Source organism: Pezoporus flaviventris, unplaced genomic scaffold (genome assembly GCF_033815535.1).
Source record: "Pezoporus flaviventris isolate CSIRO_AGI_PZ_B2104156 unplaced genomic scaffold, CSIRO_AGI_Pfla_v1 ptg000063l, whole genome shotgun sequence".
NCBI lineage: Eukaryota > Metazoa > Chordata > Aves > Psittaciformes > Psittacidae > Pezoporus > Pezoporus flaviventris.
Genome location: NW_026892611.1, coordinates 633,866 through 661,718, shown reverse-complemented (window position 1 = coordinate 661,718; position 27,853 = coordinate 633,866). Strand labels below are relative to the sequence as shown.

The 27,853-nt window shown below is 48.6% G+C and overlaps 1 protein-coding gene across 6 annotated transcripts in view; it reads left to right on the top strand.

Moving 5' to 3' along the window:
• The window catches only part of SGSM2 (small G protein signaling modulator 2), a 44,008-nt gene extending 20,890 nt beyond the window's left edge, over nucleotides 1–23,118 (top strand). Inside the window, exons 4-24 of one of the 6 annotated variants that reach the window (XM_061469892.1) lie at nucleotides 591–752; nucleotides 2,445–2,512; nucleotides 2,996–3,141; nucleotides 3,563–3,697; nucleotides 3,961–4,085; nucleotides 5,069–5,136; nucleotides 6,307–6,467; nucleotides 6,798–6,927; nucleotides 8,307–8,441; nucleotides 11,628–11,778; nucleotides 12,297–12,361; nucleotides 12,812–12,957; nucleotides 13,407–13,535; nucleotides 16,017–16,199; nucleotides 16,984–17,370; nucleotides 17,994–18,118; nucleotides 18,951–19,033; nucleotides 19,465–19,574; nucleotides 20,205–20,301; nucleotides 21,406–21,573; nucleotides 22,477–23,118. In XM_061469892.1, coding sequence (XP_061325876.1) covers nucleotides 591–752; nucleotides 2,445–2,512; nucleotides 2,996–3,141; nucleotides 3,563–3,697; nucleotides 3,961–4,085; nucleotides 5,069–5,136; nucleotides 6,307–6,467; nucleotides 6,798–6,927; nucleotides 8,307–8,441; nucleotides 11,628–11,778; nucleotides 12,297–12,361; nucleotides 12,812–12,957; nucleotides 13,407–13,535; nucleotides 16,017–16,199; nucleotides 16,984–17,370; nucleotides 17,994–18,118; nucleotides 18,951–19,033; nucleotides 19,465–19,574; nucleotides 20,205–20,301; nucleotides 21,406–21,573; nucleotides 22,477–22,565 — 2,863 coding nt within the window. In that variant the 3' untranslated portion in view covers nucleotides 22,566–23,118. Of the gene's footprint in view, nucleotides 1–590; nucleotides 753–2,444; nucleotides 2,513–2,995; nucleotides 3,142–3,562; nucleotides 3,698–3,960; nucleotides 4,086–5,068; nucleotides 5,137–6,303; nucleotides 6,468–6,797; nucleotides 6,928–8,306; nucleotides 8,442–11,627; nucleotides 11,779–12,296; nucleotides 12,362–12,811; nucleotides 12,958–13,406; nucleotides 13,536–16,016; nucleotides 16,200–16,983; nucleotides 17,371–17,993; nucleotides 18,119–18,950; nucleotides 19,034–19,464; nucleotides 19,575–20,204; nucleotides 20,302–21,405; nucleotides 21,574–22,476 lie in introns of all 6 variants that reach the window. The other 5 variants (XM_061469893.1, XM_061469894.1, XM_061469891.1 and 2 more) reach the window with 5 other exon arrangements.
• Nucleotides 23,119–27,853: the final 4,735 nt, after the last annotated feature.

Here is a 27,853-nt window from a genome sequence, read left to right as displayed (position 1 = left end):
GCTTATCTTTTAGTTGTCTTGTTGTTGTTCTGTAGGTGGTAGGAGATAGGCTCTCACTGCCAAGACACTAGCACAGACTGTGCTACAGCTATATATGGTGCTTAACAGAGGGAGAAAAAAGATGGGTCTGTGCCCAAGGAGTGCCTGGAGATGGTATGGCAGGAGGTCCCTGGAAAAACTCTGCCTCTGTTAGCTCAAATCCTGCTCCATGCTTCTCACCTCAGTGGATTATCTCATGCTAAAACAGCTGTGTGCCTTCTTGGGGTTGTGGCTAGCTTCAGCCTGAGTTTACCAGACAAAGCTGGGAGACAAGAATCTTCTTTTTACCATTCTCCCTGTGGCTTTCCCAACTGAGTGTGAAGCTTTTTCTGATAAGAAGCGAGCTTCTGTTCATCACATGCCACTGTTCTGCTACACTTTGCATTTTGCTGGTTTTTCATTCTTTTGGGGTGTATGGTCTGCAGTGCATTTACAGCCTATTAATTTCAGCCTGTGTATTCCAACACCTCTCCATGCAGCCCTTCACTGGGGAGCTTCCTGTGAGCAGAAGAGTCTGAATTGTGACAACTTCACTTTGTCTCCTTTCGCAGGAAAAATCAGCCAAATGGGCAGGAGCCCCTCAAGAGGCAGGGCTCAACCACAAGCAAAACTCCTGTCCTGACACCTCAGGCCATCAAACACATATGGGTTCGGACAGCACTGATTGAGAAAGTGCTAGACAAGATTGTGCAGTATATTGTTGATAACTGCAGGTAAGGACCGGATCAGAAGCACAGGGCTTTGTCTGGCTGATGCGTTCAGGTATCTGCAACAAGGGGTTGCATTGAAGGTCTTCTGCAGAATTCTTGGAGAGAAAAAATTAACTGCAGAGGCCTTTAGAAAAAATGGTTTGAGACATTGATAGTGTTTCTGACTTACAGAAACTTAAACAGCCACACGGCTTCCCAGAAATCAGCTAAAAAACTAACTTGAAGTATATTAGGTGCCCAAATTCTAATGGGACCTAACCTTAGTGGGATAGAAATGTCTTCTAATAGGTCAGGAGTGGTTAATACAGTAGTAGATGAAAGAAGGGAAAATGAATTTAGAGCAGGAGGAGTTACTGAATGAAACCTTAGGTTTGTTCTCATGCTGTTTGGTGACATTCCTGCTCAAGTGCTCCATGTTCAAGTTCTGCACTTGAGGAAGAGAAGGTGGTTTAGAGTTTGAGCCCCATCTAGTGGAAGAGACACCAGAGGATAAGGACAGTTCAAGAAATCTGGGTGGTTTGATGTTTTGGCTCTGTGGTTTTATAAGTCAGCATTGCCTGCTGTGATGGGAAGTCAGGGGTCATTGCAAGAGCTACTATTTGAGTAGTGCATTGTTCTTGACAGTGTTTCAAGATTATTCCTCACAGATAGATGCTTAAGAATGTGTGCATCTCTTGGTCTCTGTGGAAAACTGACAAAATTGCTTGCAGAGAGTTATTGTTTGTCTTCATATTGCATTAGTGCCCAAAGCCCCAAATCAAATATAGTGGGTAAACACATTTAGCAAAAGGCAAGCTCCTGCCTCTCAAGAGCTCTGTGCCAAAATAGATGAGGTAGGATGAGCACTGTGAGAGGAAGTGGCTTGCCTGAGGTTACACAACTGATGAAGGGCAGAGCATGGATCCAGAGTAGGGTGGTGGTCATCTTGTTAAATATAGAAGCCTGGAGTGTAGGTTTACTGAACTGACTGTTCTAGGCTCCTTTTGTGCTCCACGGATATCTAGTCTGTGTTACTGATATAATTTAGGAAATGTTCTAAAGCAGATGTCTAAAATGGGCTAAATTTCTCCACAGCATTTTATGATGCATTTAATGAACTTGCAGAATAGTTCAGAATGCACCGTGTTGTAAGAACCTTCTTTATCTGCAAACCCAACACAGTGTTTCTTCTTTATGAAGTTACTGTATGGGCCAGTTAAGCCATTAGAGCTTTCAGAGGAGGTGCATTGCATCAGTAACTAATAGGTAATCCTAGCAACTGCTTTTTCTCTACCCATCCAGTTCAGGAAATACTGTGTCTGACTATTCAGACCTATTAGTTGTACAGCCCAGATCCCATTTTCACTCTTAGAACTCTGAAATCTTCCCTTTCATACAGGTAATTTATTATTTGAGTTTGCTCGAGATGGGTGTTTGGTCTCAGTTTTTGTTACGTGTGACCTGGGATGTGAGTTTAGTAGCCATGCTTCCCCTGCACACAGCACTGACTGCTGGGGGCCACAGCCAATGCTGAAGCACTTGTCAGGTTGACAGCAGCGTGGCTGGCTTCCTGCCCTTATCTCAGTGCTTCCTTTGGCACCCTCCCAGTAGCACATGGTATTTTTAAAGTCAATGGACTCATGCTGCTAGGAGGCATAAGAGCTTTTAAAAATAACCACCAGTGTTTTTAACTCAGTTCTGATATTCTGTTCCTAGTAAATACTATGAAAAAGAAGCTTTACTGGCAGATCCTGTCTGTGGCCCAATACTGGCTTCTCTTCTAGGTGAGTTCTTGCAAAGTTACTTCTTATGCTAAAGAAAATGAATTGTTTCTCAGAACATTCTGTATTATGACAAATAGTGGTTTTTATCCCGAGCATGTAGTTAACTATTCAGAACAACATAGAAGGTGATGTTTTGTTGCTTATGAGACCAGTGGAGACCAATTGTCTGGTTTTAGTAATAAGTATCAGAGAACACAACGGGAATGGCTTTTGACTGAACGCTTGCTGGCAGATCATTACTACTAATGCTGCTATTGCAGGGCACTACAGGAATGGTTTTATACAGCCCCAGAGAATAGGACCTGGTATGTTGTTATATGTATTGTCTGTATTATGGGCTGATCCTGTAGGGTCGTTAAGTGATCGATAATAGTCACTTGGCTTGAGAAGGAAATCTCACGTTCCGTACTTGGCTAGCAGGATAAGACTTAAGTGTGTTTCTGAAGAGACCCAGGAGGTTTCTCTCTGGGGCTGTTTCCTTAGTTGGACCATGTGCTCTGGAGTACACCAAGCTGAAGACAGCAGATCACTACTGGACAGACCCGTCAGCAGATGAGCTCGTTCAGCGACACCGCATCCATGGAGTACATGGCCGCCAGGACTCTCCTTCCAAGCGCCCAGCCCTGGGAGTAGGTATTTACTGTGCAGCTATTTCTGAGTTAAGGCACAGGTTGATAATAAAAACAGCCCCAGGGGAAAGCTCTGAACCTAGAGCAAGCTTTCTTGTCTCTTCTGTCATGGAGCCTATATCGCAGGTTAGAAGTCCATTTGGGCCCAAATGTCCTCTTTATCTGCATATAGAAAAGGTTGAGATCCAGGACTGAATTCTGTGGCTTGTGACACTTGTGATCTGACCAGGTCCTTCACAAAGGATTATGGGTGTCCTTGCTCAGGACTGTGTAAGACTCCAGGTCATTTCTCTGCCAGGCTCCAGACTATGTTCCCCTCTACAGAGACTGGTCTAAATGGAACTGTTCCTGTTTCGTTGGCCTGCTGGTGTGATCATTCCTGCCCTACCTGATCTGCCTTGCCTGTGTCTGTGTGTGCTAGATCCGGAAACGACACTCAAGTGGGAGCATGTCAGAGGATCGCTTCGCTGCTTCGGCACGGGAGTATGTGGAGTCCTTGCACCAGAATTCCCGAACTCACCTTTTGTATGGGAAGAACAACGTCTTAGTCCAGCCGGTGAGTACACTGAGTTTGGGCCAACAGACACAGCTGCTGCCTGGCTGTGACTCAAGAGGTCAGCAGTGTGGATAAGGGTGTAAGAGGCTTGTGTTTTTTCCCCCAGTATTAAATACCAGTACATTTGATGTTAAGGTTTCCCTCAGCAGTTCCTAGATAATTCACTGCTGTGGAACTGGTGGTTCATAGGAAGACTGGAACATGACAATTACAGTTGTGCACTTCAGTCACCTGAATTGCCTGTTTGTTGCTTCTGTGAACAGAAAGATGACTTGGAGGCAATTCCTGGCTATCTCTCCCTTCATCAGTCAGCAGATAGTTTGACGTTAAAATGGACCCCAAATCAGCTGATGAATGGAACCCTTGGCGATTCAGAGCTGGAGAAAAGGTAGTCACTGCATTCAGAGGATTGGAAGCATTCGTGGTGTTTATTTCTTGTATACTTGGCAATATGACGTAAGTGTAACGAGGCTGATTGGACTGAAGCACTTCTGAATAGTGCGTAAGTTAAGGTGCCACACAGCTTGGGTTCTGTTCCTGTTTTGCCGCTTTCCAAAGGTCCTGTAATGCACTTGGATATAAGGGCTTTTCAAAAGGAAAACAAAAGTCCGCTTTTCCAGGTGTTCAAGAGAAGAGGCTCAACACTACCTCCCATCATTACAACCCTAGTACCTCCCTTCAAAGGGTCACAAATCACTTGGCAAGCATGGCTGATTTCAGCCTCAAAAGAGAAACCTGCAGTGTCCTTGTCTTTCATTAGACCAGTTATTCATCGAATTTGGTATTCTGCTTCAGTAGAAAGACAGGTAGTCTTGAACCAGGCAGGTATGTCTCCTCAGGGAATGCTGCTTCACCCCCAGAGCACTGCTTTCAAATGCTTCTTCCACACCATTCTTTGTCTAAAAGCCCTCTACCCTTACCCTGTGCTAAACTCTGATCGGGTTGTTCTCGGAAGGGTTCGGAGCTGCTCCCACTGTTTAATCTGAAAGCTTGAGGCCCAGTGCGTTTACAAGCTGCTGCCCATAAATCATGTGTGCAAGACAGAATTGAACCCGTCTGTCCTGAGACCCAGCCACAAGACCATTGCCCAGCCTGTGCCCCAGGCACTTTAACCTTAGCCAGAGCACTGCAGTATCTGGTGTGGGGCAGTGGCGGGGACAGGGAAGTGAAAGGGGAAAGGGAGGTTATGGGAAGGCTGGTGCCTTCCTTCCACTGTGGGGAACTCGTTCCTTGGCCTTTTATTTGACTGCTAATTTGCCAACTTTAATGAGGAGTTATTAACTTAGCAGAGTGTTTTATTGGGTGCTTGGAACCACAAACACTTTTGAATATGGAAAATAATGTGTCCTGCACTTTTTCCTTCCCTCCTAGTGTTTACTGGGACTACGCACTAATAGTGCCACTCAGCCAGATTGTCTGCATTCACTGCCATCAGCAACGTAAGCATAAACCTTCTTCTCATGGGGCGCTCCCAAAGCCCCTTTCTGCCAGGTGAATGTTAATGCTGCTGCCTTTTTATGTGGTGCCTTTTAGGGTTTTACTGCAAAAGGAGGCTGTTTTAGAAGACAGTTTGTGTGTTGTTTTAAAATACATAAGCAGAGAATTGCCACTTGAGTGACTGCTTTTCCTCCCTCATTGTCATTAACACTTCTAACTCATTATGGATGTATGGGATGAGGGTTAATATCTGGACTCCTACCTGGCACTGGATGACAATGGCAATGTTAATTCAGGTCCATTTGCCTCACTTTGTTCAGCTCCCCCAGGACACTGTGCTTGTCCCGTGTTCCACTGACGGTCAGAGGCATCACCACTCTGCTCTGTGGCAGTTCCTTAGGGAAGGGGATTAAACAACCGACATGAAACATGACAGCATGTGCTGTTCTTCACTGAGAAAGCTGTTTCAGTATGGGGTGCCAGGCATATGCACAACATGAATCTTGCTGCTTGCACAAGATGACAGACACTTGGCGGTCCTGCCCAGCACCTAGCTACCAGGCTGGAACTTGCACAGCAGAGTACATCCTGCTCTTGGAGATTCCCCCTTTACCCAGGTGGCTCCAGATGCCTCATTCATTCAGTTTTGGAAAAGGAAATGAAGAACCTAACTCACTTGCATTCTTTTGCCAGTTGTACGAGATGCAGATCATTGTGCTTAAAGGAGTATCCAGAGCACAGGGTGGTTTTCCTTGTTTCTTCTCAGTTTCTAGTGACAGCAGGGACTGTGACTTACCAGTTCTCATAAGAGTAAAGCTGGCAGCCTCTGGTTACATCCATTAGGTTGGTTTTCATTCTGAATTGTGTGTCCTTTGTCAAGTTATGTCATGCACCAGAGGCTTAGTTTAGTTGTTCCTTTATTATTTATTGTATCAGTGTTCAGAATCACTCTAAATGTTTCTGCATGAGGCCTGTGTCCTGGGTCATAGTTTGCTTGTATCTGGAGCTTCTTTAGGACTCAAGGACTGAGACTTCCCTAGCTTTCTGGGGCTCACAGGGGTTTATTTGTCTGCTTAGAGATGATCACAGATGAAATTTACTTAGAAGGTCAGAGCAAAAAATCAAGGTTCCGATGTAACAGTGTGGACTCCCCTTGTCCTCCTTTGCAGCAGAAAGCAGATGGACGTTAGTCTTGGTGAGCCAGGATGGAACCCAGAGACCTCCGCTGCACTTCCCCCAAGGAGGTCACCTCCTCGCATTCCTTTCCTGTCTGGAGAATGGTCTCCTGCCTCGTGGCCAGCTGGAGCCACCCCTGTGGTCCCAACAGGGCAAGGTACCGTCTTCTCTGATGAGCTGCTTGTAGTGTGTAGGGCTGATCTCAATGTCTCTGTTCAAACAGCACCATCCTGCTCCACAGAGTCTGGGCATTCATTTCCAGCTGCTTTATAGTAAAGTGGGAGGCAAAATAACCCTATTTAGTCAATTTTATTTAGTGATAGGTACCCCTAAGCCACCTGCTATATATGATTCTACTGTTGTTTTCTCCCTCATCTCCTCCCAACATTGGAAGTTCAGTCTTAGAATGCCAAAGGTCTGAAGTACTTAGTTTGTTGTGCTCTGTAGTCATTCAGAGCTGAATGTATGGAACTGTTATTCTCTCTAGGGTAAGGTATTTCCAAAGCTTCGAAAACGGAACAGCAGCAAATCAGTGGACCTGGAGGAGACCCCAGCTGAAGACACTTGTACAGACTACGTGTTCAGAATTATCTATCCAGGGCACAAGCATGATAACAGTAAGTGCCTTTGTTCTGCTTTGTTAAAAACCAACCAACCCACCAAACAAAAACCCCAAACCAAATCAAAGCCCTAAGACCACCAAGACCACCTTGTTACTTCTCGGAAGTAACAGAAGGGAACAGACAAGTCAGGTTATGGGGAAAACAAAACCCTATTGCAAAATTTCACTGGGTGATAATTGTGATGAGCAGGTACAGCTTATTGTAGGTTTCCTTAATGCAGTGAAACTCGTTATCTTAGAGGATATTTACTCTGTGTTTTGTAGAGGAAGGTTTCAAAATACTCCCCTGGGCTTGCAAACTGAGACTAAAAGCAAAAGGATTGCTTGGCTAGCCAAGAGCAGCTTTGCTCCCAAGGAGGATATTTTTATTGGCCACACTGCTTGCTCATAATGTTGTTATTAAAAAAAAAAACATAAACTCATCTCTTAAAGTACCCCAAGAATTCCCTGGGCTAAGTTTTCCTGGCTTTGGAAGCAAAAACTTAACAATGAATAAATAAAGGCCTTCCAAGGAAACTAAATGGATTCCCAAGCACCAAACCACCTCATGTCATCAGTGAATACAAATTCCTTACATGCAAGAGGCATTTGAGCCTCTTTGAGTTTTAGTCCCCTGGCAAAGAAGCAAGAATTACCCAGGAGATCAGATCCTAAAGTTTACAGGGCAATTGGATGTGCTGCTCCTATTGGGACTTACTGAAAAAGCAGAAATCTCAACCGAACCCTCCTTACCCAGGGGACTGATCCGCAGTGGTGGCCACGCTTTATTAGGGCTTCTGGGTTTGCACAGGTGAGCTCATGCACACACCAGGAAAAGCATGTTCTGCCTTTGCCTGAATCAAGGGGACTGCAGATTCCATGGGCACATTCAGCCCAGACCTGCCTGTGCAGTGCAGAGAGCGCGAGCTGCTCCTGCCTCGGCCTTGCAGAGGAGGAGGCCTGCACCTTGCATGTTTGCAGTGGCAGACAGAGCTGGGGGAACAGAACGTTTGCTGCCCAGATGCGTCTGGCACAGGCTGCAGAGTGGCAAAGAGGCCGCAGCATTATAGGGCATGGTGAAGGAGAGAAGCTAGGTGAGCCCAGAATTCCCATGGAGTGTCGCTAAAAAGCGTCCTCACCTACTGCAGGCTGGCACCGGGACCTTTGTCTGCTGCCATGAGGTGGCATGTGTGACGCAGCCTGTGCACAGTCACAAGCTGGCCTGTGTTTGGTGGAGCATGCTTTTCTTTGTTACGAAGCTCGTTTTTCATACCCGTTTACAGGAGCCTCAGGAAAAGGGCAGGATTTGTCTTTGCTGAACATGTTCCTTTGAGCTTTCCCACAGCATCGAGTTCTCTCTTCTTATGCTCCTCTTTCACTATTTTCTTTGAGCAGTAACTATTAACTACCACCACTTAGCTGCCAGCCGCTCTACCTCTGTTGACGATGATGAGGAGGAGGAAGATAAGCTACACGCAATGCTATCAATGATCTGCTCTCGGAACCTCACAGCTCCTAATAGGATGAAAGGTTTTTATCCTCCTCCCTCTGTGTCCCAGAGCTCTATTGCAGCTCGTTCCACTGATGCACACAACAGTGTTGGCATTATTACAAGGAAGAACATTTCACTCACACGGTGAGATCTGGAGGTGAAGCTGGCAGTACCTAGAGGCTGGGAGTGCACTCCCAGCCTATGGGAAGTGGAAACAACAGCATCTCCCCTCTCCTCTAAGCATGTGTGCTGCTGAACAGACAAACCACCTGTCTTTCACAAAAGCTGGCTACTAGAGCATGTTTTCACAAGAGGAGGAGGAGGGAGTATAACAGGTCTTTGTGTTCAGTTTAAGTGGCTGGGGAGAGCTGCCTTGTATAGGAAGGATCAGAGGTGAACCATTGCAGCAGCAGTTGTGATGTGCTGGGCAAAGTCACAAATGGAGTGTGTCTGAGGACAAAATAGGGCAGAAGTGTGGAGGGGTTGTATGGAGATGCAATACCTTTCTGTGGTCAGGTGGTTTCACTCTGCTTGCATCCCTAGGCTAGATGGGTTTCGGGTGATCAGACTCTCCACCCTCCAAAAATCCATCATCTAATTCTTTTCCTAAAGCAATTGACAACAGATGTATTAAGTTGGTATTCCCAGGAAGCGTGTGTATTAGCAGGTAGTCAGGATCTAGTCATGTAGTTCTGGAGACTGAGAAATCCTTGTGCTCTCCAGGAGGAAGCTGAATGGTGTACAGAACAGTCTGTTCCCCAGGCCAAACCCCTCCTGCATAGCCTGGACTGCAGGTGTGCAGAAGACAGGTCGAAGCCCCTCCGTTAGCTGCTGTGAAGTCCCTCCCCCTCTACACTTACCAGTTACTGCACAGTATCACCAGACTTCTGGCCTTGATAGCTCTCAAGCACATGTGCCAAACCTGGCATGCTCCTGTTACAATGCAAAGAGCAGCCTCCGCCTCCTCCTAATAACAGGAGGGTATCACCAAGAACAGCATCTTCCCTGTGTTCAGATGGCTGTAAAGTAGCTGTCAAAAGTTTGGTATCTGCAGAAGTAGGAAGGAGAGAAGCTGCTTCCAAGTTTGGCTCGTCTTGTTTTTTTCATTAATTATGTTAGCATGAGCATGCTTTCTCTGGTATTTCTGTTTCCTAAGGAAAACACAACATATCTGGACTCCAGATGAGAAACTCATACCTCTAAATAGCAGAGCAGTGATTCTGGTTCTAAATGGATGTTAGTTTGGTCTGGTGGAACTGACTCTAGGAGACAGTCATTGCCATGCATTTCTGTGTAGTGCTTAAGTTCTCTGTAGACCATGTGTTCAAGGAGGTACTCCTCACTTCTTGTAGGCTGCCCACATGCTGATTCCAAGGCAGTAGTCCCTAGGAACTGATGAAGCCCAGCCCAAGTTAAAGAGCTCTTGGAAGGTATGGATGGAAAGAAAATCCCAAACCACAGTACTTCCCTTATAAAAAGATCCTGTACCAGGAAGTTCGTGTGTCTTAAGTGACAATGGATGTCTGGATATGGGTGATAATGGAAAGGAGGAAGGTCTGACACTGCCACGTACACGTGTTAAAGGGCTAACGCTGTGATCTGAAGCATAAGAAACCCAATTTAGTCTTTAGTCAGATGATGGAAATTTGGAGTTATGCCATTAGAACGGTTGTCAGATACCTGCTTTTGCCTGTTTAACCTTAAAGAGCTAGAGTATGCCTGCTGTTTGAGTAGTGATTCCTGCTGAGCAGACTGGACTGGCGGTTGTCTCTCCAGCAGCATCCCTTCTGCATAATGACAACACTGTTGTGGCAGGTTTGCCAGCCATTTGCTTTCACATCTTGCAACATGCTCGACTTCTGCATGTCGCTGAAGTTCCAGATAACACCACTACAGTTGAATAAAAGATGCTGTTCACTCTAATTCTTCACTAATTCAGGTACCTTTCATCTGAATCCTTAGGTTCTGTGGGGTTCATACCTTGGTGCTCTAAAAACCAATACAAAATTAAAACTGAAAAACCCACTTTTCTTGTCTGTAGAGAGGAGGCCAAAAATAATGATCTAAAAATGCTTGTCCAGTGGTTTTTATTTGAACCCAATAAGAAGCTGCAATAAATACTGGGTCATTCAGCTCCTTCCTGAAGAATTAAGGTGAAGAGCATTTTTGCATCACACTTTGTTTTGTGGAATGAAACACACATGACTGCTTCCGCATGAGCCTGTGCTTTTTCTGTTACCAGATGATTTTATCCCACTCCTTCCTCACCTATGCCCACTCTCTAATAGGCACTACTAAGATGCTTTGTGCTACCTTGATTAAAAATGCATGAGATGGTTTGGAATTGCCCCTACCACCGCCCAACAAATGTATGTTTTCAAAGCACGGCCCAGGGGACTGGATTTTACTTACAAATGTGAAGTTAGTGACATGCAGTATTATGGCATTTGCCTTAATTTTAATCATGGGTGAGCTGAAAGGCCAGTTATTTATTGTGAAACAAAAACCCAAGAGCTCAAGTGCCAGCTGGGGACGTTGGAGAGCTGAAGCCAAGCTGATTTTTTGGGGTTGCCTTTCTGAAGCTGGTTGAAAAGGGAAGTAGGTTTGGTGGAGCAGGGATAACCAAGAAGGTGTGCTGTACTGTTGGATCACGTTTTCCTGCAGAGAATCCTACTTCTATAAACATAGCCTTGACATTAGTAGGACTTGAACTATCCTCGTGTGCTAAATCTTTTAGGATCTGGTTCTGAGGGGGAAGGAAGCATCTTCTGAAAAGAACTGAACCAGTCTGACTTAATTTCTTCTGTGCTCAAAGTTTCACTGCAGCTGGACTAGCAGTGACGTGGCTGATTCCAGGAACTCTGAGACCTGAATTAAATACAAGGTCGGGTTAGATGATCTCTTCTGGCCATAAATAACATTGCCATAGCACTACACAGGAACCAGTTACTGCAGCACCTTTCCTGTTCTCTTGAAGCACCAACTGGGATGTGCAAGAAAGAAGGGGGGAAATGGTGAAGGGTTTGACTTTGTGGGACTGTGCACAGCATGCAGCTGGTTTAGATGTGCCAAGGGCTGTGTTCCTTAGGATGCTCTCCCTTTTATGGAGTCAAGGTTCAGAGCCTGCTGGGAAGGAAAGCATGAAGCCAGCAGGATGCACAGCAGGAAGAGGGGGAAAGAGGAAAGCAGGTTGATGGGCTGCTGTTCTGTTTGGTTTTCCCCAGACAACAGTGAAATGCTGGAGATGCAAGGCTTCGGGGCAAACCTGCTCTCCTGGCAGCTGGAGCACTGCAGCCAGGGCTCCTCCTGTGTGTCCTGCTCAACGGGCAGCTCTCCCTATGACATACCCAGCTGCTGCAGCTGCATCCATGACAGGTAAGCAGTTGTGCAGAGGCCTTACTTGTGCATGCCACAAAAGGTTGCATTGGTTGCAGCACCAGAAAGTAACAATTTCCAAGTAGTTTCTAACATAAAAAGGTGAAGTTAGCAAGAAATTTTGTTTATTAAAACAAACCTATTAAACCACTTTTAAGTCACATTTTGGTGGAAAAATTGCATCTAGTTCTTTTGTACATTTTAATATAATTCAGCTCTGGAAGTGTTTTCGTTAACAAGTCATTGATAATTACAGTGAAGGGCAACAATTCATCTCATTTGACAAGGACCTTTACCATGCACCTGCACTGTAGCTACATGTGCCAGGTGAATCTCTTTTGGACCAGAATGCTGATGGGAATGCTTTAAGAAGTGTAATTTATCATTATTATTGTCCTTCAGCTAACTAAATCTCATGGCAGAGAAAGAACTTCTATGTGTGGGTCACAGGGGTCAACATCAAATTCACAGTCTCTGTCCTCGTGACCCATTGTGTTCCTGTTAACGTCTCTCCACAGAACTCCATTAAAGATGCTGTGTGACAGCATGAAGAGGCAAATAGTTTCCAGAGCCTTTTATGGATGTAAGTGAAGCTTCTTCTGTCCCATCCTTGTGATATCCATATGCTTACCTAAAACCCATGTGATGGTTGCTTTAGAAAGCAGTCCAGCCCCAGATGGATTGCTGTGAGTCAGCTCACCTCGGGGCAGCGGGATGGATGTGACTCGATTTTCAGAGCTTCAGAGTTCCATTATCTGTGGGCTTTGCACATAGCAATGGGTGAACTGATGCTTAGTGAGGACACAGGTAGTTTTACATTGCAGTGTAATACTCTGCTTGCATTTTGCTAGTGTGTGTGAGATTCATTTCATCTTTGGCTCCGTTTCAATTCTTCATTCTTACGCGGTACAAAGCAAGTTTAGTCATACAGGATCATTAGTGGCAGGCTGAAAATGTCACAGCTTCATCTCCAGAAAGGAGCTGCTGATACCAGACTGCTCATTTATCAAAGCTGACCTCCTGCCCACCACAGGGCTTGCCTACTGCCGCCACTTGTCAACGGTGCGCACGCACCTCTCTGCCCTCGTGAACCACACCATTGTCCCACCTGACAAACCCTCCAGTGCAGCCGGCGGCCTCACGAAAGAGGTCTGGAGCAAGTATCAGAAGGACAAGAAGGTAAGTAAGAAGCAGAACAGCTTTATGACCCTTGCGCTAGTTCCTGTCCACTGCTGTGGTGAGCGTTGTGTTCCTCAGAAGGGACCTCAGGAAGTTTTAGAGGTGTTTTCTTGTCCTCACAGGATCACTTCTCTTTCTAGTGAGAGCTGATTCTTAGAGGCTCTTTTATCTGTTGCTTCTCTGATGATAGCAAAGATATCAATTAACATCAAAGCAACCAATCTCATGATGGCTCTGGTGTATTAAAAGTTAGATTATTCTCATGGCACGACAACTCACATCAGACTGGATTTGAGCGAGGGCCCTAAAGGCTTGAATCAAGTGGCAAAATGTATGTAGTGCCATGCATACATTTCACAGTCTTTATACCTGGTATTAAGTGCATATGAGCATGCCTGAGGAAGACAAAGATGTGTTCCCTTCAATACCTCTTTCTCGTGATGCTCTAGAATTACAAGGAACTGGAATTACTGAGGAGAGTTTACTACGGCGGGGTGCAGCACGAGATTCGGAAGGAAGTGTGGCCATTCCTGTTGGGTCACTATAAATTTGGCATGGCCAAAAAGGAAATGGAGCAGGTAAGCACAGCGCTCCGGGGGCTGAATCGTGTTTGTTTTCTGAATAGCAAGTGTTAGTCTCTCTTACTGTTTAATATTCCTAAGGGAAAAAATGCTACTGAAACCACGAGTGACGTGTTAGTAGAGGGATTATATCATGTTATCATGGCTGGGAATCACTGAAAGAGAGTTCTTTACTGAAGACAAGGAACCTGCATTCAGGCTCTGCCTGTGCCATGCATTTGCCCTGAACAGATCCTGTTTCCACAAATCTGTCCCGTAAACCAGGAAGTGCTGGCATTTGGATAGCAATTGGAGGCATCCCTCTGTTACATGGTGTCAGCTGAGCTGTACCTCGGAATGCTCTTTGAAATAACTAATGTGCCTGTAAGATGCTGCGTGTGTGAGTGCAGACTTCTGCTGGAGCTGTGAACAGCCCAGATGTACCTTCTGAAGTGCCCTTGGAGTTACTGTCTGGAGGCTAAAAGTACCCAGAGGGGGCTTTGCTTTGTAAGTTCATTATGCTTTTGCTAGACTTCAATCAGATGTGCCTCTGTGAAACACAAGGTGCAATTTCAGATGAGACATTACTGCTCTTAATATTTCCCATGTTGCTGCTAACATTGATCAGTGAATAATTGCCTAGGTTATGTCACAGCCTTCTTTCACAGTCAGAAACCCAGCATTACGGATATAGTTCCCATTAATGAAACCACAATTTGCCCATCTCTTTGTTACACCATCTCCCTTTGCTAATCTGTTTAGAGCAGCATCAACTTTTTACTTTGCTGAGTGCTTTCATCTGTTATAATTACCAGGCAAGTGCCTCCATAACACAGCAGCCTGGTAACAAACAGAAAGTGGCAGCCAGCCATCCCTTCACTGAGCTGTGCTCACCAGCAGAAACTGGATGTGCTCCTAAGCAGAGTGCTGAGGATACAGCAGAACTTACTCCTAGATGCTTTCCACGATGACATTAAGAATCACCCAAATGTTTGCTGAACTGTCTACAGCAGTAATGAGGTTTGCCTTGAAATATAATTAACACATTAATCTGCTGCTCTGTTAGTGTTATTACCAGCGAGGTAGTGCTCATGCAGAAGCTGATCCTGTTCGGGATTAAATGGATGAGGATATCAAAACACTTGGTGTTTGCTAGCTCCCAATTATTCTGTATTCCAAGGGATAATTCATATCCCTGTGAGCACCTGCAGATCAGAAGGGCAGCCTGAGCTGGGGCCTTGCAATGGCAAAATGAGCTACCTTGCCAACAGGGAGCACTTGACAAGCAGCATTCTTGTTACTAAGCACTGCTGCAGCAATTGGACTTGGTTTTCCTCACACTCATCTTTATTAGCCAGTTCTGAACACAGCTGGAGAGGAGCCCCCATACCTGTTCACCCCCTTCTGCACACCAGTAGTAAATAACTGGAATAACCGACTGCTCAAAGAAAAGCGCTGTTGGAGTCTAAAGCTTTCTGCTGAAGGTGAGAGTCCATTAAATGAATGACATGAAACCAGTCATAACACTTGCACGTACAGGAGACTTCCCGTGTCCTCAGTTCCAGCCATCGCGGGTGATTTATCAGCCTTGCCTTCTGATGGTATTTTCGCAGTCATCCATCAGTATCATTCCCAAACGTGGCCGTCCTCCAGCCTTCCACTAACTGTTGTATTTCATGATTTATGACTCGACAGCTACCTCAAGTGACAAATAGCCTGCAGCTCCTAGCATGAATGCTCTGGTAGCAGCTCCAGCCAGCAAGCCCAGAGCCTGAAGCCAGCTCACAGTTGCAGTTTCTCTTCAACTCTTGACAAGTAACAGAGTAGGAACATTATTATATGTTGCTTAATAGCTGAAGGAGGGGGGGGTTCTGTGTCTGTCTTTCAACAAAGGAAGCCAGGAGTGGCAAAAGTCTGTTCTATTACTATGGGAACCAGAGTGGTTGGATCTGGCATGCGCAGGGCATGGGCATGGGCTGTGTGAGCTGGGAATTCCACTGTTCAGGAGGTTCTTCCAGCAGCTAACTCTGTACAGGCTGATGTCTGTAAAGCTGTGACCTGCAGTTCATTGCAAGGGCTATGGTATGGTTGGAACAGAGAAGGATTAGGGAAAGAGGTGTAATGGAATTAGGAATAATGTGGTCAGAGCAGCAATGGCTCCATTAGACTGCATCTGACTTCTTACAGGGGGTTTCACATGAAAGGCAGGGACACCTCCTGTTCTTTCCTGTGCAAAGTGCTGTTGATGCCATCTACACATGCACACATGAATCTTTACTGGCAACTGCAGTGATAGTTTATTCCCTGCACTAAATACACAACATCTTACTGCTCCAGGCACTGCGCCTTCCAGTCAGTGCTGCACAAGAGGGCATCAGGATCCCTCAGGCTTTCAGTTTTGAACATTACACCTCCTTCACTCCTCTCCCTCCTGCCTTCCACTCGTTGTTCGTGCTGGTTTTCAAGGAGACCCCCATTTCAGTGGCTGTCTGTGTGCAGGTGGATGAAGACATCGCTCTCCGCTACCAGAAGGTCATGGCAGAGTGGAAAGCCTGTGAGGTCGTTGTGAAGCAGCGAGAGAAGGAATCCCATTCTGCCACGCTGGCAAAGTTTTCCTCAGGCAGCAGCATCGACAGCCACGTCCAGAGGCTCATTCACAGGGACTCCACCATCAGCAATGATGTAGGTACTCCTTCCTCTCACCCGTACGGTGCGGGCAGGGCGGGAGGGTTGGCATCTGCACAGGGACACAGACACTGACATTAGCACAGCTCCATCAGTCTGGAGCTACTCGAGTCCTGTACAGAACGGGAAGCTGTAGTGCCTACGCTAGAGCTCAGAGCTCTGTATTTTGGGTAGTCTATAGCTGGTTTTAAGCAGGACCTTCCTAAGAGGCTTTAAGAATCACTTACTATAGAAGATCCCTCTGTCAGTAGAGAAATAGTTTTCTAGATCTCCTTATTATAGGTCCTTTATTCAAATCCAGCATAGAGCAAAAGCTCACTACTATTAAAGCATGCTTTTGATTCTGTCATGTTCCTGATTGTCAGCTTGGGGGGGGGGGGGATTTTCTTTTGGGAGAGGGGACCTTTGTCAATCTAAGGTAAGATGCTAAGCAGAAGGGCAGACTGAATTGTCATTGCAATGACCAGGTGCTTTTAGTGTTGCTGTCGCTTGCAGGGAAGCTTCACAGCATTCCAAGGCATTTCTAATTGAAGATTATGAAAGGGGAGACATCATCACAGGAAACAGATATGAGATCATGAATTGGTATTTAATAGTTTTAGACTGATAGCCCCAGTGTAAAGACAGAGTGAGGAGCTCTCAACTGTTTGCATGCAGGGAAGCTCTACTCATCAGTGATCTGCTTCACTGCCGATTCCCATGGCTGGAGGGGTGTTTGCTACACGAATGCATTCTCCCCCATCCCCACTCCTCTCCTCTCCTCTCCCCTGCCCACCCCCAGGTCTTTATCTCTGTGGATGAACCGGACTCCATGGAGCGGGACTGCAAGGGGCAGGAGGACGCCCGCTTCACCCCGGCAGCAGCAGCCGCTGCAGAGCCCCAGGCTGTGGAGTTCGACTCCCCCGACTCGGGGCTCCCGTCCTCCAGGAACTACTCGGTGGCCTCGGGCATCCTGTCCAGCATCGAGGACGGGCAGAGCGGCTCCTTTGAAGAGGGGGCTGAGGAAGAAGCGGGCTCTGACGGGGAAAGGACTGACCCAGAGGCACCGCGGCTGCACAAGGCCAAGGCAGTTGTGCTGCAGCCACAGGGCTCTGCAGCAGAAGAGCAGCTGTGTTCCCACGGGGACTATTTAATGGACGTGGCTTCTGTCTGCGCTGCATCCTACACAGTAGGTCGCTACCTCAGTAAAGCACTGCTTTTCCAGCACGGACTCGTACGTTTTCAGATAGGATGGAATGAGACAATCCCAAACTAGAACTGCAGGTGGTGGGACCAGAGCTGAGGAGTTTTGCATCCAAATTTCTTCATCTGGATTCAGAGCTAGATTGGAAGTAGGACAGCAAGAAAAACTTGGGTCTTTTCTTGGTGGGAGGTACAGTTCTAGCAGCTAAAGCTGTGCATGGGCTGGGGGTGACACAGCATATGTAGGATTTCGGTGTCATTTAATTCAAGCTAAACCCCACATTGAATCAAATGGAGCCACAATCTAAATCTAGGTTCAGAGCTCCACCACCCATTAGTGTTGCTGTCAACAGATTTGTAGTTGAGGTTTTGGCCTCTCTCTGCTGAAGTCGTTCAACTGGAAAGAACCCTTTGGAAACAGGACAGGCTTGGAGCATTTACCAGGGAGTGTGCATTGTACTTGGGATTCTTGACAGTAATCAACTATTTCAGTGTTCTTGTGTGCCCAGGGTTTAATTGTACCATTTCTGTGTTGATTCTGAGAGGAATCTGCACAAATCCTGGCATGCTCTAATGGCAGCAGATCTAACTAAAACCCTTCTCTTCCAGATAGAGCTATTGGACACTGTTGCCTTAAATTTGCACCGAATTGACAAAGATGTCCAGAGGTGTGACCGGAATTACTGGTATTTTACTGCTGATAACCTGGAGAAACTCCGAAATGTCATGTGCAGGTAGGGCAGCTTGGGAAGGGAACTGCTCTCCACAGCCCTGTCACAGTCCATAAACTATAACGACAGGCAAGAAGAGTCTGTGTAAGAGTTCTCAGCAATGAACTAAAGAACTCTGCAGGAAGGAGGAGCCTGGGGGGGGAACAAAAGCCACGAAACCCCAACCCCACCCCTCTAAAACTCGGGGCTTTTCCCCATAGGCTGCTGTTGCAGCTGGGTTTTCCCAGACTACTGCTAAGTGAGCCCTGCGTGCAGGGCCTGGTTCTCTGCATCCGAGCAGAAACCAATGCAGGCTGTGGAATACCCTGGAATGGGAAGGGCCAGAAAGTTCTCAGAGCCACACATTCAACAGCTGCTTGAGATGTGATCGCACACAATCAAATCAGACTTTGTTATTCAGCTGTGGAGGAACAGAGGGAGAAAAAGTCCAGATGAATGCATCCTGGGAGTAGAGAACTGATCACAGCCTTTTGTTCCTTCACAACACATGCAGAGCCTTCAGCAGGAGTCATATTCCAGGAGCTCTTCCTGTCTCACATGCTGCTCTGTCTTCATCATGGGTTGGTTACAAAGCCTTTAGGAATCTTCCTGGGGAACAAACCAACCAAACAAGCATAAAGCAACAGGAATACTTGTCATTTTATGCTGGTACGTTGGAAGATTTGAATTGTTGCAGCTCTCTGTGGGCTTCTAGCTTTATCTTTTCTAGCATCCAGAACAAGACACTTAAAAGCTTCCAACAGGAGTCGTATTTTAGGTGCAAGACACATTTTTGGGGCCACCATGCAGCAAGAGGATTTTTAATCCTGTTATCTCCTGTGTTTTCTTTGTGCAGTTACGTTTGGGAGCACCTAGAAGTCGGTTATGTCCAAGGCATGTGTGACCTCCTGGCTCCTTTGATGGTTATCCTTGACAATGGTAGGAAGGGGTTTATTGTGTTACATTATTTGTCTCTTAAGGGAGGTCTGTCCTTAGAAATGCTGGGTCACAAGCAGCTATAGGAGTTAACCAGGGCCAGCTCCCCAGCAGAATCAAACCTGCTGAAAGGGCTAACACCAGTGTCTTGGGCATTCCCTGCTCACTCACAGGCTCCAGATGAAATTCCATTAGATTTTTCAAAGCAGCAGTTGCTGACACTGAAAAATAACTGCAAGGTGGGTTCTTCTGAAACACCACTAGTAAAAATGGCCCCGAGTCAGGTACCATCTTCTGTTACATCTGAATCCATGGTGATGGGATTAGGGAAGAGCAAAGGGGAAAACCCTGGTTTTCCCGGCCCTGCAGGTTGATGTTTGGCTCAGGGAAGTCTCACAATTGGCAGCACTGAGTGTTTTGTGTTGTGCCTGCAGATCAGCTGGCTTACAGCTGTTTCAGCCACCTGATGAAGAGGATGAGCCAGAACTTCCCCAATGGAGGTGCTATGGACACGCACTTCGCCAACATGCGGTCCCTGATCCAGGCAAGTCCTTTTAAATCTTCTGTGGAAGATGGGGCTGTGGCAGAGGCTCAGCATGAGCCTGATGCCACCATGAAGGGCAGGAACTCCAATGGCTCCTTGTCATCTGCTGCCTGAGAGCTGGACAGGACAAGAATTGTTTCATGCAACCCCCAACTGATTCCTGTCACTCAGGGAACAGCATTTGCTGTCACAGTGAAGAGCATGTATTACAGCAGCTCAGTGCATCTTACTCTGACAACCAAAACCAACCCCAAACATCTGCCTCCAGTACAGCAGCTACACAGTGCAGTGACTGCTGCGTGTGGCTCAGTCCAGCTCCTGTCTCTCTTCCAGCAAATTCAACTATTTGCCACTTGTTAGAAGTCAGTAGGATTTGTAACTCACTGTTTGGACCTTTAAAATCACATCAGGAGTGACTGTTGTCACCTCATAACTGCACAGCATAACTCTTCACCCATCAGCCTGTGTCAGGGCACCCCCATCACAGGCATTTTGCAAACACAATGTAAAAGGATGTATCTGTGCCAAGAGCTGCACTAACAGGAATGGGGATAAAGAGCAGCCTCCACCACCTCTGACCCTGGCTGCCACCTCAGACCAGGTACTGACAGTGATGGTTTTGCATTTTAGATTCTAGACTCGGAGCTTTTTGAGCTGATGCACCAGAATGGAGATTACACTCACTTTTACTTCTGCTATCGCTGGTTCCTGCTTGACTTTAAAAGAGGTAATAATGTTCTCTGCCTGTAGCTTAGGGTTGTGCAAAACTGTGAACAGTTCTGTGTGTTGGTTGGTCTAAATGTCTGGCTGGTGAGTAGCAGCTAGGGACAGAGGAGAGACTGTAGACAGGAACGTTAAGGGAACTTTCAGAGACAAACTGGCACTGGAATGAAGTCAAAGCTTAGAAAAGGGTGTTGTAAATTCCTAATAACGGGGTTGGAGCCAGGTTTCTGCTCAGTGCAAATGCCTGTTTGCTCAAGTAGGTGATCCCAAGTTGATCATGCTCCCTTGTAAGCTTTGCCACCATTTCATAACAAGGAGCAGTAGCTCAAGACCTGTTGTACTTTGCTGAGTGAGGTGTTTTATGGACTGTGGGAGCACTCCAGGATTTCAGGAGCCTTGCACAAGCACACTCACCTGCACCCACTCCAACAGAAGCTGTTCCTTGTAATCGAGGACCCATCTTGCTGCCAGGCAAAGTCAGCAGCTCCTTGGAATTAGGGACTCACCTGCAAGAATCAAACCCAACAGCCCTCTCAAGTACCCTAAAGCACAAGGTGAGAGAGGGAGATGATACACAGCCATCAGATATTTATTATAAGCAACTATCTGATGGAGGGGAGTGACTGTCACTCTTAAGTGAATAGTAAACCCTCCCCCTTCTCCTTTACGGGGCATGGCCTGTTCCCTACATCCCAACCTCCAAGCCTCATTGTCACAGACTGGGCAGAAGATGAGCCTGTATTGTTCAAGAAAATGAAGCTTCCATGTGCCATATCTGAATTGTGGCATGTGTAGGCCCAGTTACACACATCTGCTATCCCTAGAACCAGTGGGCCTACCTGTGCTGCTCTCACGTCTTACTGCACTTCAGGCATCTTCCTGGGGTTGAGTTTGCACCATCACACCTGGATCCTTTCTCAGTTTTCCTTGAAACCCAATTCTGTTGCCAGACTTGCACAAGTAGTGACAGGAGTTGGCTGGGGGAGAGGAAAAGGAATCATCAAGTACTATTCATGCCTGTCTGTAAGGCCTGTAAGACGTTAGTTAGAGAAGGGGAAATGGTCAATGTGAATAATCAGCTGCTCTTGTAATGTTTATTCCCATTCAGAATTGTTGTACGAGGATGTATTTACAGTGTGGGAAGTTATTTGGGCAGCAAAGCACATCTCTTCAGAACATTTTGTCCTTTTCATTGCCTTAGCACTTGTGGAAGTTTATCGAGAGATTATCCGTGATAACAACATGGACTTCACCGATATCATCAAGTTCTTTAATGGTAAGAGGCTTTAAGAGAGCTATTTTGATAAAAAGCAAGTGATGAGAGTTTGTTCCTTCTCCCTCACTCGGACTGTCTGCACTTGGGCCATGTTCTTGCTCTCATGACAAGCCCCTGGTCATTTTAAGCTCTGAATCTCTCACCCCTTCATGTACATGAAGGGCCCAGCCTTTCACATGGTTCCCAAACATCCGACTGGGTATTTAAAAGGTTTGGAAACAATTGTGTGTAAGGACAGTAACTCCCCCCATGACCAATGCTGTGGCCTTCAGCTGCAGCCATGTGCTGCAGAAGCCCCAGATTTGGTTCTGGTTTTGCCTCAGCCCCTTATTGCAAAGCTGTACATGAACGTTCCCTCAAAAAACCCAACCAACAAACCCAGTCCCTGCCTAAACTGAATGAACTGAGGGTCTGAGGCAGCCCAGAGCTGCTCTCTGATCTGACCAAGCTGCAGAGTGCAGATGTGGAACCACGTGGGCACATCCCTCCATGTACAGAAAGCCCTTCCAACAGTACTTACCACCTGCATCCCCGACACTCCAGCAGCAGTTCCTGCTGGGAGAGCTACCAGGATCCGGATGGGTTCAGCTTCACAGGTTGAGACCCCCAGAGGGCTGCTCACAGGCACACGAGGTGCAGTCCCAACATGCCAGGGTCACAGGAATCTCTGCAACACAAGAATTGACACCAGAAGTGTTAGATCTTGATGTCAGGGCCTACAGCACCAGGAGACTCATTCGTTACTCTATATTTTAATGCTCCAAACCTAACCCCCTGCACTGCTTTTGGGCTGCTGCTAACATCACACAAAGTAAGGAATTCATGCTAATGGTACCTTAGCATCAATGCCAGGGCATGTATCAGTGCTGCTGGCATTTAAGAGTGTTTGTCTGTGTCTTTCAGAAATGGCAGAGCACCACAATGCTGAGGAAATCCTGAGGATAGCCAGAGACCTGGTCTACAAAGTGCAGACACTGATAGAAAACAAGTGACAAGGAGCAGGCTGTCACCGTGGGCCTCACTGGGAGCTGTGGGACAGAGCACTTCTTGCACTGCAACTGCAAAATGGGGTTTTAACTGCATCTTCCATGTAATGTAACAGATATCAAAGAGCTTTGTAACGGACTTGTAAAGCCAGAACTTTCCTCCACCAGACAAGGTTCGTGTTTGATAGCTCCCCGTTACACTCACTTTGTATTTCTAGACAAGATCTTTTTGCATTCTCTTGCTCCCCTCTGTAAGACCGCCTGTCCACATTTGGGATACGAAAAGGGGGGATCTGACATACTACAACATTTGTATTTTGACTTACTGCACCTTTAAAGCCTGGATGCACGTTGGGTGCTGTGCCAGAACCTTCTGGGGGGTATGGCTGGATCCAGCATCACTCAAGTGTTGCACTTGGGTCCTTGGAGGAGTGCTTGGTGGACTCGTTGTCTGTGTCTTGAACAGGGAAGAGAATGTGTATGAGCTCCTGCTGCTAAAACAGTTGGCTTTGTATTTAGCAGAGTATTTAGCAGCGATTAAAGTAAGGGTACCAGCTGGAGAATGGCCTTAACTACATAACATGGTTAACACAAGCAGTGCAGATGTGGCACCATAAGCTAAAATCATCACCCAGCCTCTGCTGCCTCAGTCACGCTGTTGACTCTCCATGGCCTACACTCGCCTTCATTTTGCTTTGCAAACTCCCTCTGTGCCTGTCCCCAGAGGACGGTACCTGCCCAGCTCAGCACCCAGAACGGCTGCATCCCTGCTCGTGGCAGCAGCTCCCACACCCCTGGTGTCTGTGCAGAGCACACGAAGCTCAGACCCTACCTTAGACCAGAGCAGAGCTGGCCCCCTCCAGGGGACAACTTGTGTGCTGCTCTCCACCTCCCCCTGCTCTGCAGAGCTTTCCTGGAGGAACTTCCCTTGGGCTCTGCCACCACCACCCGGGCGCTCCCTGCTCCTGCTGATGAAGCGTGGAAGCGTTGCACAGGATCCGGCCCTGCTGCTGCAGCAGGTGCTGGTCTGCAGAGCATCCCCACGCCCCATGGACCTTCTGTGCTGCTCCATCCCCTGCCTGGCCACACGCAGCCCGCAGCAGCGGCCGTGTCCTGCAGAGAGAGCAGAGGTGCCCGTCAGGTACCTGCAGGCCTGGTGCTGTCCCAGCACCCCCTCACCCCGCATCAGTCATCACAAATCTGCTGTTTGCTGTCCCCGGGTGCGTGGAGTTTCCAGGTCAGCTGCGGAGCTCACGGGGCTCGCACCCTGTGCTCCCAGGAAACCAGGGGAAGCACTTCAAGTATCCCAAAGTCCCCAGCCCTGCCCTTGGAACCTCAGTGATTTAGGGGGGGGGGAATTTGACTCTTTGTGTTTCTGCTCTTCTGGGGTTTTTCATGTGTTTTCTTTTCTCCTGGGGAGCAGACGGGACACAGGTGCCTGCCACTGAGCCCCACAGAGAACGCAGCGCTGGGCTTGTCCTGCTCACACAATGGTTTGGCTTGAAGGCATCTTGAAAGGGCCAGAACGGCCAACCCATGCCAAACCCCCTGAGCCCAGGCTCAAAGCCCTGAGGGAGAAAACCAAACATCAAACCTGATGCTCCCCGTGGCTGGAGCAGCCTCCAGGCTGAGCCTGGAGTTCTCCGGGATCAGGGAACAGGAGCGGGAAGGATGAGCCCCTGTGGTGCTGCGCAGGTGGCTTTGGGAAGGGAATCCCCTTCCCAGCAGTGCTGAAATCCCAACAGTGGGAGCTGCAGGAGGTAAAGAGTCAGGATAAGCTCCAGTGCCTGTGTTGAGAACGAGGGATGCTCTGGCTGGGATCATCCTGGCTCTGACAGGGTCAGCCTGTGCAGGGGGCCGGATCCTGGCTGCTGCGAGGGCTCCAACGCGCTTCGAGTTGTGTCTGTCTGGAAAGTGAGATGGGGTTTGTTAAATGACACAAGTGAGGCACCCTCCAACCGCCAGAGCCCCAGGAGGGGATGTGACAGAGAGCCCTGCCCTGCTTCCCTGCGGTGGGAATGTGCGAGCCAGCTCTGGTTACCCCACAGCAAAGGGATCCCTGTGAACTGCACTGTATTTGTTACAACTTTCTGTCCAGCTGTACCTCTCACTGGTGTGTATTATTTATTTCTGTTGGGGGCAGGCTCTGCTCTTCGCTGCTCCCTTAGTTATGTTTAATGTAACAGATGAATAAATCCTTTATGGTCGCAGCATTCCATGGTGCTCGGTGGAAGTGGTTCCTCTCCCTCCAAGGCAGGAACAGGGACGGAACAGGGAGTCCCAAGGCTGGGGCTGGCTGGGAAGAGATTGCAACACGCAGCCAGGGCAGGGGCTGCTCTACCAAGCGGGTCATCACCAGCGCCCTGCACGTGGCCCCTGGGGGACTCAAGGGCAGGCTGAAGCTGTGCATCCTCAGAGGCCTGGCCTGTGGCTGCCTCAGCCCCGGGGAAGGAGCAGGCACAGAGCTTCAACTCAAATGGGTTTAACTGAGATCTGGGGGACCGGGGGGGGTCCTGTGGGAGGAAGCTGAGGATGAACTGGTAAAAACTGCAGCCACCGCCCTGCTCCAGCACTAACCTGGACACGGGGGGAGCCCAACACCCCAAAACCCTTCCCGGGTGCAGCCGTGGTGGCTCTGAAGCCCTCACCAGTGCCCAGAGGATGCTCACAGTACTCAGCCCCCCCACCCTGCACAGGAGCCCTGCTGCCACCACAGAGGTTGGAGCTGCCCAAACTCTTACCGGGCTCTGCGGCCACGTTCCAGAGGCACGGACACCGGGAGACGCTGGGATTCAGCTCCAGCACCTGCAGAAGAGAGCATTTAGACCGAGTTAGGTGAAGGCTGGGCCAGGCTCCGTGTCCAGCTCCTCATCGTACAGGGGAGGGCCCTGTGACCCCCCGCCCAGCGCGTCCACCATGGAGGAAGGACCCAAGAGGGGCTGGTGCCGCAGGGGTGACACCAGCGCCATCCTGGGGCGGGGGGAGCCTCACCTGAGCACCATGAGCAGGGCACAAGCACCGCATCCAACACCCGAGTTCCCATCAGTCCTTAGGGTCCTCCCGACCTGGTGGTCGGTAACAGGGCTGGAGGGAGAGTGGAGGAAGTCACAGTGAGAGCGAAGGAGCTGCATGCAGAGCACAGGGAGGAAGATGCAGACTCCTGGTTCAGCTTTCAGTGCATGTTTATTTCAGTTTTGTGTTTACTTCAGGCAAGTGCTTATTACATGGGTATTATTCATGTTGGATACCTAAACTCTGGAGCATGAAGAGCCAGTACAGTACAGCTGAATAGTAAAAACACAGTATGTACAAAATTAGTGGGTTTTTTTTTTCACAGAGCAGATGTACCCAAACACATCAAAATCTTTACAGCGTAGGCTGAGGTGTTTCAGTGTTTCAGTCAGTGCCACATCCTCACCACTGAGGCAATCCGTGACCTTACAACCAGCATCTTCAAACATCCCTACTGCAAACGCTTTTAGCCAGGATGGGGGGCTCCCGGCAGCGAGAGGCATGGGGGGACCCGCTCCCACCACACTCCTCACCCAGCGATGCCTCGGCTGGTGCTTGACCAGATGCAGGCAAATCACTGGGTGGATGCAAAGAGCGCTCTGAGCACAGCCCAGACACCCCCCCGGGACCGCACGGTTCCGGTGCGTGGGCAAGGGCCGGGCACTGGGCTCTGGGCACCACCGGGCTGTGCTGCCGTTGGCATCGCGGGCACTGCCCATAGGGTCCCAGTGCCCAGCCCGGAGCAGCACCGCAGCCGGTGCCCACCATGAGAACACGAGCGCAGAGGAGGCGCCAGCAGCCAGGGAGGGCCCCAGCACACTCAAGTCCCTGCCACCGCGCAAGGAGGGTGCCAACTGATGGGTCTCATCCTCACCTGCAGCAGAAGCAGGCCGTGACCCCTGCGGGGCGGGTGAGGAATCCGACCCGCGCCCCTCGCACCACGGCCACACTGGGATTTCTGGTTCATGCAATCAGCGCTCAGGGTGAAACGCGTCCAGAGCGGACACAGGCAACGCACGGACACCAGAGACGAGACAGCCTTGCAGCGAACTTCTACACGCGCATCAAGAGGCATGCACAGGGACCACCATGAGCAGCAAGAGCCTGAGCTGCACCTAAACCACCAAAGGCATTGTACAAGATTTTGTTTGTTCTTTTGTCAGAGAAGGCCACTTTTAATTAAAACAAAGAAAAAAAAAAAGAGACAAACTTACCCCCAGCAGCAGCCTGGACCCACACAGCTCCAGTGGGATGCAGGGAATCCCCACCCGCATGAACTGACTCTGCACAGCTCTAGAAGAGCAGGAGGGCATCGCCCCATCCAGCTCTGTGCCCCAGCACAAACCCAGCTCAGACCTGAGCCCTCCTTGCCTGATACCCACCATCTAACCCCAGCACCACCACGCACACACGTGCAGAGCCCCCATGGCACCGGTTTGGCTCCAGCCCCACTCTCCCGGTGTCCCCCACCCCGCACACAGCCCCCGGGTGGGCAGAGCAGGGACCCACTCACCACGGGGCTGTGCAGGGACCCTGGGACCCACTGGGGACAGTGGGAACCCCGGCAGCACCACGGGCATCAGAACCTCCCCTTGGCCACCGACCTTCTCCTGTCTGAGCCCACAGTGACCCGGAAGCCCAGGCTGAGCAATGGGGCTCCTTCCTCCACCTGGTCCAGCCAAGCGCAGCCCCGCTCCTCCCCGCGCTCTCATCCCCTCCCCTCACTGCTGAACGCCCTTCAGACAAAGCCACGAGTCCTTCCCACGGGGGCCTCTCCATCAAACACCACCACACGAGAAGGGGGTTTGGTCAAAACCTGGCTCTGGAAGCATGAGGGCATCGTCCCCTGCACCCGTCGCTGCGCGGGGACCACTCCCAGGGATGTGCCGGGTCCGTTCCACGCGCACACGGTGCTGCTGGAGGAAGGTTCAAGCTGATGGAGCTGATGGAGCTGTCGGCAGCGCAACACAAAGCTCAGGAGCACGGAGGCTGCGAGGTCAGGAAGCACGGAGAGAAGGACCCAGGGGGAGCATCTCCACTAACTGCAGCCACGGAGACAGCCCTGATGGGACAGGAGCATCTTCCTGAACCTGCTCCATAGAAACCCATCTACCAGCTCTGTGGCGTGGTTACCGACAGCTGACACTGTTCAACAGGAAAGATTTCTTGTAAACTTTGTATTTATTGATTTTTTGGGACAAATTAGATCTTGTGAATCCCAAAGTGTACATATATATGTATTTTTATATATAGCTTTCTCCATAGGGAAAACATGTCAAAGG